General features: G+C 36.9%; 1 protein-coding gene across 2 annotated transcripts in view; it reads right to left on the reverse strand.

Annotated features, from left to right (window-relative positions):
* The window catches only part of ATP9B (ATPase phospholipid transporting 9B (putative)), a 447,238-nt gene that overhangs the window by 347,415 nt on the left and 87,576 nt on the right, over window positions 1–12,247 (reverse strand). For both annotated transcript variants that reach the window (XM_019524099.1, XM_019524092.1), the window contains exons 3-4: window positions 10,332–10,482; window positions 1,244–1,357 (exon numbers count right to left, since the gene is read on the reverse strand). In XM_019524099.1, the coding sequence (XP_019379644.1) occupies window positions 1,244–1,357; window positions 10,332–10,482 (265 nt within the window). The remainder of the gene's footprint in view (window positions 1–1,243; window positions 1,358–10,331; window positions 10,483–12,247) is intronic.

The raw sequence follows: 12,247 nt of genomic DNA on the forward strand, positions 1-12,247 counted from the left end.
CTGTACATGAATTGTATGAATCTAAACACCAAGAAAGAAGTAACCCACCTTGGCCACTTCCTTATAAACCTTAGGGATCTTTCTCAAGTTACCAAACAGATTTGTTTTCCTCTTTATAGATACAGATTCCCTAACCTGTACATTAATTTTGAGAAACATGGATGGCACCTTAAACCAACCCTCAACTTCAGAGAATCTTCATTATATTTAAAGGATCTTTGATGACAGGCATCTTAGGAAGCCCTAACATAATTTTCCACTGAAAGCAATGGAAGATCACTTGATTTAGAAGGCCAAAATATTATGTTCTCTCTTTAAAAAAGTCCCGTGAGTAGTTCCCTTTACCTGGGGACAAAATTTCTATTCCTATGGTCAAACAACACATATAATAACCCTGCAAACATTAGGTTGAGAACTTCAGCACCAAGAAAAAAAAAGGAACCACTTTTATAAGCTCCTGAGGCACTCTCCAAAGGCTGGAAAAAGGGAGAAGACACACAAAGCCCTCCTTGAGAGAAAGGGATTGTAATCCCTTAACTTCTCTGCCTAGTACTGACAGTTGGGTACTAAATAAAAATGGCTGGTTTAAGAATGGAAATTCCTTACAGTACTTTCTTCTTTTTTTTTTTTATCATCTCCATTGGACATTTTGCCCACATGCATATTGTGAGCCTAGTTCTCTTGCAACCTGATCAATTTAATTTCTTATACATTATTATCATCATCATGATAGGTCCTGCTACAAACAGAAACCCGAATTCTAGTCTCTAAAATCTGGTGGCAGAGAACTCTAAATAATTATTCCTGGGAGGCAGCCCTGAGTCCAGGCTCTACACTGACAAAAAAGTTTGCCTTCAGTTGCCATGGAAGAGAAAAAAAACAGAAGGAATGGAGGAATTTAAAGAATTTAAAGCACAAAATCATTTAAGTAGAGAAGGTTATTTTGTAAACAAAACTGTTGTTCCCGTTTCATATTTTAGTAGCTAAGTCAATAGTACTTCCTTTCAGACAGATGGTAGATTAGGATGTTTAAAATAGGAGTTGCAGAGTTTCAATGGGCTAGAAACTGTGAAGCCTACTTTTAAAATCAAATTATGTTCTTTTCCACATTGGAGGATGGGTATGAAAAAACAATTTTACAACACTCAGCTGGAAAACTTTTGTATGGATTATGGATATGTGTTTTCTAAAATAAAAACCAGATTTTTAACATCAAGCTGCTTTTCATCATTTTGCTGTTTACCAGAGGAGCCCAGTAGGTGTACAGGTAGCCTATTTTCAATGCTGGTACAAACTGTGAGCACGACACGACGAGAAAATAGAGGTTCAAGAAAAACTTGAACTGCTCATATAAAACCTAAAATAAAAACAGAAAAAAAAGAAAAATTCCTTCAAAATTTATTTTGTGAATGTACATATAAGCATTATTTTGCATAAAAGTATAACTTCATTGAACTACAAAATACATTATTACAATGTTATCACTTTTAGAAAAAAGACAAAAAACTTATGAGTGCATCATTTAACATGAACACTTCTCTCCATTTCAAAAGCAGCAACAATAGTAAGGAAGACTGCTACAGAATTTTCAAGAGGTACTTTGTTTAAACTGATATGTGCGGATGAGCCTGCAGCTACCTAAACTGGGACAGAAAGTATAATTTGCTGTGGAATTCAAAACTACCCACCCGTCTCATAACAGCACTATCTACATTTGTATCCTAAATTAAATTATTTTTCCCTCACTGTGTCAAAACAAAACATATTTAAGTTTTTGGGGTGCCATATATGTGCATATCTACGTCTTAGCTCAGACTAAGTCTAAAGCATACACTTGAGTTTCCTGAGTTGTTAATGGTTTATTTTTAAAAAGTTAAAATACAATTTTCGTTAAAATTAGTGTTCTCAACTTTAAGAACTGTCTGGTAATATCCGTTTTTAATTAAAATGTCATTAGAAATACTATGCAAGGAACACAGAAAAAGAGCTATGTGGAATATATATAACGATTGGAAAATACTTAGCATCAACTTTAAAAGACAACAACAACAACTTTTCCTCAGGATAGCAGTATACCATACAAGCCAGTTATTTCTATATTTATAACACTAGTGAAGTGCAGAGCAGCCAGAATTTATACCAGTTTCCAATTAACTTCTGTTCTCCCCACCTATATAGACACACACCCATTAAAAACTTCTCTGTGATGACCTTGAAGTTTCTCTCTCCAAAAAAGAGGCTGAAGAATATGCTAGTTCAGAGAACTCTCTAGAGAACAGCACTCTTTTAAAATGGATGTCATCTGTATCATTTTCAACAGACAATTGTGACAGCCATCATTTTAGATGCCCTCTTTCAGAGTGGCACAATTTCCCATTGTTCTCAAAAGGAGTGAAGGCAATCTACTTTCAATACTGATAGATCTCTGGGCAGACAGGACAAGCAGAGGGAGAACAGCAGGTAAACAGAAACAAAATGCTGAAGTACAGCTAAAAGGAAAGTTAATTATGGAAAGTTTCAAAAGTCCATGTTATATTATTTCAAAGATAATTCAGGACCAAAAGAGTTTAATCCACAGTACTAAATCCCTTGACGGAATCATTTTATAATTAAATTGAAATCAAATTAAGGTCTGGAAAAAAATCTGATGTTTAAAAGATTAAATACTTGGGAAATTGTACCTTGTATTTTTCCCATAAGTAACAAAAAAATTAAAACCTTGCATTTAGTACAAACCTTAAGTCCACTGCACCCATAAACTGGACAGGGTGCCTCCATAACAATTTAAGTAATTTTCTAGATAATTAGATATACTTAGCGTCTTAGATTACCAAAAAGAGGTTTTGAAAAATAAAACCTGGGATTATTTTCTCCATACATAGTTCAACGGCTGTATTTTTCAAAACCTGCCAATTTAAGTACAGTATCTTTTAACAAAATACAAAAAGCATGTTTCTTCAGCATGTCAGTACAGTGGGTTATCCCTGGCCAGCAGGGACATGGGTCTAAAAGCTTGAGTCTTTTCTACCTGGGTGAACACTGAACGAGGTACTTCAAAACTGAACTCGGACACTAGTGGATCAGAGAGCTACACTGTTACAGGACACCCTATGATTCAGACCTTACAATGTGGCTTACACCTCAATGCACCACAAAATGTAGATCAGATTTACAGGACAGACTGAACAGCAAATCGATTTCAGTTAACACAATTAAGCAGCATGTTAAAATCCTCATTTTTAGGAAAATATGGCTCCAATAATGTCAATATGGCATTTCAAAATGGCTTCCTAGCATGTCATTAAGTTAATGGTGTAGGAAAATCTTCAGTGTAACAGGAGATTTATATAAATCTTAGCTCTTTGGAAAAAAAAAAAACCCCAAAACCCCCAGAACGTCTATTTCATAGGAAATTCTGGTATGTGGATATTTGGTTTCATCTGATTGAGATGAAAAGTCTACATATTTCTTTTTCCACACTGAAAAAGTCCATTTTGAATTTTGAGGGAAGTATTGAAACATGCACATTATCAAAATATTCTGCTTCAAGTCAGTTTAGAATCAAACCATAACTCCCTATAGTGGCATGTTACCTATGTTGCACTGCATTGCGGGAGCTACCTTCTTAGATTTTTTCCTGTTGAGAAGTTCAAAATAATTTGAAGGGGGGAAAGAGAGAGACATACCCTTGCCTACAGAAAATCCTGATTTTTCAAAAACTCATTTAAAGGACAATTCCCAATCAGCTATATATAAAATATAAAGTTGAAGGACAAACAGCAAACAAACAGCAGATTTGTTCAAGGACAGTGTCAAAAGTATTTTTATACAAAAAGCCAGATTCTGGGAAAACAATAACTACTGCATTACACTAGCAGCGTGAAAGTGCTAAAGTGTTGCCACAGATTCACAGGTGACGACTTCCTGGGCATGTCTACACATGCACATTTAATACACATTAGTCCAATTTAAGGGGCATTAAGGGCACGTGTCTACATGTGTGTGCCCTTAATGAACCTTAAAATGGTGATTTTAAACTATTCAAGCCTAAATTTGATACCTGCATAAAGCAGGTATCAAATTTATGTGCGAATAGCTAAGTCACATTAGTGAACATGTAGATGCACTAACGCACATTAAAGCAGTGCATCTCCACTGACTTGGAACTAACTTTTGTCCCAAGTCTGTCCACACACCCACAATAATGTATCTTAGCACGTGCACATGTAGATGTGCAGCTAAATCGTCTTAATGCACATTATGCCAATGCACATTAAGTTTAGGCATATGTAAAAGCACATGTAAAAACACCCTGAGTGGCAATATAGTATGTTTTCTATGGCATGCCCTTCTAATGAAGACAGCATACCATGGCCCTGGATGGAACAATACTATGTCCCAAGAAACATAAAACTCCTGGGGTGGTAGTAGTAGTAGTAGTAGTACTAGTAGTAGTAGTAGTAGTAGTAGCAGTAGTAGTAGTAGTTGTTGATTTACAGCTTTTACCAAAACAGTATAATACAATGAAACACACGCACGCATGTATACTGAACAACATTTATATAAATCATAATTTTACTAAAAGCATATAAAAGATTATCCATTCTACTAGTTTACACAATTAATATAGAACATGATGTATATAATGATGTAAAAAAGAGGTAAAATGGAGCAATGAACAATAAAACAGAACAGGAAAACTATTTTATTTTGGTCCTTATTCTTTGTGCAAGTTATGCAAATACACCTAAGGAGTGGAAGACAGGCTCTGAAGTGTTAGAATCCACGTTAGTTTTTCCTCATTAGCCCAGTATTTTGTGTTTCCCACTAATGGAAAGATCCATTTCCCTCTTCTTTCTTCAAAGAGCAAACAAGACCACAAATAGTTACTTAAGTCATCAGTCTCATTCTTTCCATAAGAGCATATTCTATCTGAATATGGAATCTGACACCACCTCCCCATGACAGCTGCAGATTATATTATCGTGAATCTCAACCTAATGATGGCCTCTCGTTGTTTGAAATTTTGCACCGGACTGGTTGCTGGGCCAAAGAAGTGTTTTATTAAACTTAAAAAAGGGGAAGTTTGAAATACTCTCACTGCCAGCACATCTGTCTTCATGCTGGCATCCTTAATTCTTAAATCTATGTCTTGTTTTAAATGCAGGGGAAATATTTGGTCCGTTACTCTGAGAATACTTCCCAGGACGCTTATCTGGAGGGTACAGATGTTCTTTAGCCATCCAAACCAGGGTTTATTTGGCAGAGAAGAGGCTTCTAACATGCACATCAAGGGGTATTTGGTAGATGTAAAAGATATAACTTTCATCCAGTAATTTAGGGTTCCTAATTGGGCTAGAGAGCTCACATTTATCAGTCCAGATTCACAGTGCATGAACCCTCCTGTCATAGAATTAGGTAAAGATAAAAGCCACCTTAAAAGTAATTAGAAAACTTTCAATTTTCAGGTGGACCATAGGGTCAACACCCCAGAGTTCTGCTCTGTACAATAACATGGATTGTACCTTGGACCTATAGACTTTTAGTGCTTCCAGAACTGCTGTTCTGCCCATCTTGCTGTAGAAGGGTAAAACTCCACCCAGAGATTGTTTTGCTCTAATATGTACATTTTAAATATCCTTATTCCAGTTCAAATGTTTGCTAAAATATATTCCAAGGTCTTTAAAGGAAGACGTCACCTCCGATTTCTTTTCCTATAAAAAAAATCCCATTTCCTTCTCTCATTTCAAAAGACCATTACTTTGTTTTTAGCTGTATTGATTTTTATGCTATTTGAGCTGCAATATTGTTAAAAGGCATCTAATAATCTTTGAAGACCTATTTGGGATTGCAACAGAATTAATGCATCATCTGCATAAAGCAAGAGAGATATACTCATTCAAAATCATGGGTGCATGGAATTGATTTCCTGTTAGAACCTGTTTTAAATAATTCAAGAATAAGTTGAAAAGTAACGGAGCAAGTAAACATCCTTAGTTGGGAAACTACTGGATAAGGTACCACCGGTCCCATAACACAGTCTTGATGCCGTGTTTGAATAGTAAGTGATGATTAATAGCAAGAGAGCTTTATCTACTGGTGTTATCATCAGTTTCTTCCATAATTTAATCTGTCTAGGTTCCCTGAGATCTATGAAGGTTACATACAGATGATTTTGCTTTTAATATATATTTAGACCCCAGATAACACAATGCCAAGTAATGGAATGGTTCATGCATATCGTTCTCTAAAATCACCCTGCTCTTCTCCCAAAATATAATTTTCAGAGATAATGTCCAAAGGTGAAAAAATAAATGTCTCTCAAGTATTTTGGCAGGAATACACAAAACTAATGGGGTGATAAGATGTGGCATCTCTCTTAATCATTTTTTAAAATTGGGACTATTATATTTTCATTCTAATACTTAGGATAAAAGTGTTCTAAAGTAAGTATATTTAAAATTTTGGTCAGAATTGGGCACCATCGGTCAATGAATTCCTTAAAGATATTGGTGGGAGGAGAAAAATCAAGGTCAGAGGCCTTTCCATTTCTCACTAAGTATATATATGATCTTACATGAGGTTCAGAGATGAGACGATAATTATCTACTTTTAGCTTAACACAAAATTTCCTTCAACAAGAAGCTACCATTTCTTTTACAATCTGCAGATAAGTTGTTAAAAAACATAACCTGTATATCTTTAGGGATATAACCATCAGAAATTACATTAATTTTTTTGTCACTTTGGCTGTAATTTGCCAAAAACCTTGATTATCACTTTTTCCTGTAGCTACTAGCTCCTCCCGTAGCTTCATTTGATAGGGGTTTTTTTTTTTTATCTATCAATTTTTTTCAGCCTGTTTTAATCTTCTAGATCCTTTGAAAGGTAAGGCAGTCATTTTTAGACTTGTATTCCTCCAAGGCATCTGTTATATCATCTTGAGATGGAGAACAGTCCTATCAAACCATGGTCTGAGGCCCCAACAGCATTTATTCCCAGAAAAGGTACTCTTTTTTTTTGTGAGGGCATTTTCCAACTGTTGAGTAACTGCTTCATATTGGGTAATTGCTTCTCAGGGTTCTTGTACTTTGAGAATATTAAATAAGTGGTCTGAGAAAGTGTCTTTGAAGAGGGTGACACGTATCTCATAACTCATTATTCCACTGAATTCTCTTTTTATTGACTACTAATTTGGGGACCAGCTGTATAGTTTTTGGGATGCACTCCCCATAAAATTCTAATGGAATTTTTAGTAACGGGGAAATGGTTACTTTCCATCTATGGTAGTTAATTGGGTGAAGTAGTAATGAGGAAGTATACAAATAATGCACAGCCACCTGTTTCCCCACTTCAGAACTTTTTTTGTTAACCCTTCTTTATGCAAATATCTTCATAGGTAAAGGAAAGACTAAATACATAAGTTATTCTTTTATGTAGTCTTGTTTTTAAGTAAAAAAAAATTCAGAAGGATACTTCTACTTTACTATCTAGCTTCATGGTTACTGAATAAGAAAATGCAGTACATTCTGAAAGTGATGCTTTGTTTAAATCCTGTAACATGAACACTAATAAGTGAGTTTTTGGAATTCTAACATGTAGGGCCACATCTTTCCATCTTTACTAGGAACATATATCATATATAACGGAGGTAGGCAAAATATGGCCCACAGGTTGGAGGCGGCCCACCAAGGAATTTTATGTGGCCCACAGCAGGTCCCTCAACCTCACCTGGCCCAGGCATGGGGGGCAGCCTGGGCCATGGCATGTGCCACCAGTCCTGCCATCCCTGGGTATACAGCAGGGCTACGACAGTGTGGCGGCTATACTCCACTTTCCCGTATACCCCAGTGGCGGCATCTCCTTCCAGCTGCCAAGGTCCAGCCTGTCTACCCTGCAACCATCACTGGGGGTGCCAGACAGAGCAGGCAGGGTCTCAATGGAGACAGACCCAGGATCCGCACAGGTGTCACTGCCCTTCAATCCCGGTCCTGATCCACCCACCAACCCATCCTGCTCCCAGATGCCACTTCCCACCCACCCGTGGCCCCATCCTATTTGCCTGGCCAAGCATGGTCTCCATGGAGACCCTGGGGCTGCAGTCACCAGGTGGTGACAGGATGGGGCCAGGTCCCAGCCCTGGGACAGAGCCATTTAGGGAGTTCTGGTAAGCTGCTGCGAGGCGGGGGAGAGGGGGAATGTGCAGACCTGATCCACAACAGTTCACCAAGACTCCCTAAGTGGCTCTCCACCCCAAATAACTGCCTACTCCTGTTATATAATGTTTTCTCAAAAGAACCTGTTTTATATCAGGGGTATCAAACTTATCCAGTCTTGGACCAGATGAGGTTTGTTGGGCTAGTCTACAGGCTGAACCAGGACTGACCCCCTGTGCCCTGCCCATTGTGTTGGGTCCAGCCCATGTGCTGCTTGCAGCATGCACCAGCCCCAGGACTTCCTGTGCCTGTAGCACACAAGGCATATGCTGGATGTGATGTGTGGACTAGACTCAGCACTGCAGGCAGCACAGGGTGTCAATCTGGGGCACAGCATACAGCCCACACCCTAGACTCCCTGTTCAACATACAAGAACCCTTAACTGTTTTCCCTTGCAGAGAAAAAGAACGTAGAGTACGGTACCCTATTGTAAATGTATCTGTTACTGTTAAACAGCTAAGCTGGAGTGATGTTTGTGTTCAACAATGACATACTTATTTGAAAACTAAAACGTTTTAATTATTTCACAAACTAATCTCAGCAAGGTGATCCATATTTTTCTTCCTATGACTGGTTTATTCAAAGTCCCAGTTGAGACAGTTCAACAATTGGTGCATTTCCAAAATATAAAACAGGATTCTTACTGTACAATTAATCACTTGCAAAGTACTACATCTTTTTAGGAAAAGAACATGAACATGCTTGCTCTCTCTTTTTTTCTCAACAGGTAATTGCAAACTATAGCTGATCTTTACTAGCATCATGACTCTGCCCTAGTCGTAGTAATATATACCGTAGATTTTTAACCACAACAATCAATGGCTTACTGTATACTTAATGAATTCTGTGACCTTTAGGAAAATGTACACTGCTTAAGCAATTTGAGTGTATTTAATAATTTAGACTAAAGGAAAAAACATTTACTTGGTTCAATAAAGATGCGAATATTTATCTGCCCGAGACAGTTGACATTTTATTACCTGGACAAAAGATCAGTCTTAATTATGGAACCATTAATTTTTGTGAGTTTTAATAAAAAGGTTTATTAGGGAGCAAGTATATGCCAGACTTTGGATGAATGAGATGAGAGGGGTTGAATCAATACTCAGTATTAATTAAAAAGATTATTTAAAATTAAATTTTAAAGAACAAAGCATCTCTGTATTGCAAGCTACAAAATGTTCTGTTATTAAAAGATCACAGTATGCCTAAAAATGTTATTAAGAAAAAAAAAGTCCAAAGTTCAGAAAAATGTATGCTATATAATATCAATATTCCTTTTATTTTAGCAGATGAAACACTTTTCAGTAAAATGTACTTTAAGTGGGACAGGGGAACCATATTTCATCTATCCAAAATATCTGTAATGCAGATCTGTAATATTTGCAAAAACTGAACACTGAAAGCAAAAAATAAGGAAATCAACTTCAAAATAGCAGGAAGTGCCATAATATGACTTTTAATTTAAACAAAATGGCAAGGATTTTAGTCTATAAAAACAAGTTGTGCCTGTGTCTTAAAGTTACATTTTGTAATTCTGCACCACTCAAATCATAAAGAAAACCTATCTGAAGATCTGGTGCATTAAATTATAACCTAGGACTTAACACATTTCATAAAAACGTTATAAGCTGCCAACTCTTTGTGAAAAACTTATTCAAAAACAATTCTACTTATACTGACTGTACTACGGACTGTATTTTCTTTTACTTTTTATTGTTAAAGACAGCTGCATAAGAACATGAATGTAACAATTTACTCACTTAAAGTCAACCCTTTGTGATGCTATAAACAGCTCATTACAATTTCTAACAAAGAATAAAGAAACCAAAAGAACATCCACACCTGAATCCCCAGGGACTGTACAGAATTCTACTTACATGAATTACGTGCAAGTTCCATTTCTTTAATCTTGCAACTTTGAAAATAGTGATTTAGAAACAAGCCATCTTACTTGCATGTAAATACCCTCAAACAAGAAACATGGGAAAAATCAAGACAGGAAGCACAGGGCATAGAATACTATTTTTTCCAGAAATAATCTGTAACAGTTGTCAAATGAAACTGAGGGGCATAAACTCACCCCACCTTCAAGAAAAATTTAGTACCCTTACCCCAGGTATAAATGTAAAGATGTTATATTTCTGATTTTTTATGGAATTTCTTGGATATTTTTCTTCACATTTTTCTGGACACCCAAGCCACACTGTCCGCGCTTTTAGTTCTTTCTTTCTTCGGCATATGTTTATGAGCCATTCACAGCAACTGTAAAGGACAAAAAACATTTTAATCTTTAAAAAAACTGCTCTAGGTATTTTGGCTATTGATTAGATGACTTAAAACTATAAGTTAAGTGATGAAACAGATTTAGGATCACAGGTTTGAAAATCTTGAATTCTATTCAACTCATTAACAAAGTTTTGATTCAATATTTAGTACAGGCATGTAGTATCAGGTAATAAAACATGCAGAATAAGTCAAACAATTTTTCTTTTACCCTGCAATGACAATATTCATCAACTAAATTAGCACAATATTTTAGTGTTGTGTTCCTAGATTTCATTAATTTTTGGAAGACACTGCATCTCTACCCTACTTCAGGTTTTTTGGGTGTACCTTACCTGTTCGTTTCCTGACGCACTAAATATTTTCCAAAATATAACCTTAATTTTGAATTTTTGGGGTATTATGTTTTTGCTTTCAAGTGTTGTTTTACTGTTGAGTAACTCAGATATATTCCACACTTAACCAAGACCTTTGTGCTTGTGAATTCTATTTGTATACAGTAGTAAAAGTGCCATATAAGAATGTTAAACAAGAATTCAAAGAGAAAGTTATGCTAAAAATAGTTCCAAATACCTGTGTATCAATGCATCCAAAACCAAGTGAAATGATGCTGAATATTACTACTGCTTTCCATCATGGGGGCAGAGCAGTTTGCAAATGACCTAAAGGTTATTAATTTGCACATGATCTTTAACTTGCAAATGACTTAATTGGTAATGAAAAAAACTGTTAAGATGGCCAGCTTTACATGAACATGGGTCAGAATACCAAGTCTCAGTGATTTAAGATTCATCTCAGACCCAGGTTTTATATTTTGGGTGCCCCAAGCAAAGGCTCTATATCAAGTTTACCTACCATACTACTAATAGCTGCCATGAAACTGGCCATTGCTGGTCAGTTTCAAAGTTACTTGTGCAATGGGGGCTCCTGAGGAGGTCTGAGCACCACATAACTGCACACTTTGCACCACACTAATGTCACCCTAGTTCAGATTTTTATTAGATTTATATGCTGCCCTTCCCACAAAGGCACAGAGCAGCATATAGTAAGAGAATAAAACAACTTTTAAAACAGGAGAACAAATGGGAACAAAACATTGTATAAAAGCAAGTAGAATATCAAAATGAATTGTCTCAGCCTAGTCTTGCTGGCTAAATGCTTGCCCAAATAAGGTCTTACTGTGCTTCCAGAAGACATCCAGGGTCAGGCTTTGGCAGGTCTCAAGGGGGAGGGAGTTTCAGAGTTGAGAAGAAACTGCTGAGAACAGCCTCTCACACATCTGCACAAAGCAAACTTGGCACTTTGATGGTATTTGCAAGAGGTCGCTCTAGGCTGACCTTAGGGATTGTGATAGGGCACAGGAGCCTTAATAGGTCAAAACCAGTATCTTAAGTTGTGTTCAGAAAACTCTCAGGAGCCACTGCAGACTCTGAAACACTTGATTTATGTTGTCCTGGAGATCCACCCTTGATAGAAGGCAGGCTGCCACATTCAGAACCAGCTGTGGCTTCCAGACAGTCAAAGGCAGCCTTATGTAGAGAACACTGCAGTAGTCTAGCCTCAAGGTTATGAACGCATGCATGGCAGTGGCTGGATCCAAATCTGAAAGAAAGTGCGGCAGCTTTCTCACCAGATGGAATTCAAAGCAGACAAGTGCAAGGTGCTGCATCTAGGGAGAAGGAACCTGCAACATACCTATAGGCTGGGGAACACCTCTCTCAACAACACAGTGGCTGAAAGGGAT

Source organism: Gavialis gangeticus, unplaced genomic scaffold (assembly GCF_001723915.1).
Source record: "Gavialis gangeticus isolate Ggan-Ray unplaced genomic scaffold, GavGan_comp1, whole genome shotgun sequence".
Taxonomy (NCBI): Eukaryota; Metazoa; Chordata; order Crocodylia; family Gavialidae; genus Gavialis; species Gavialis gangeticus.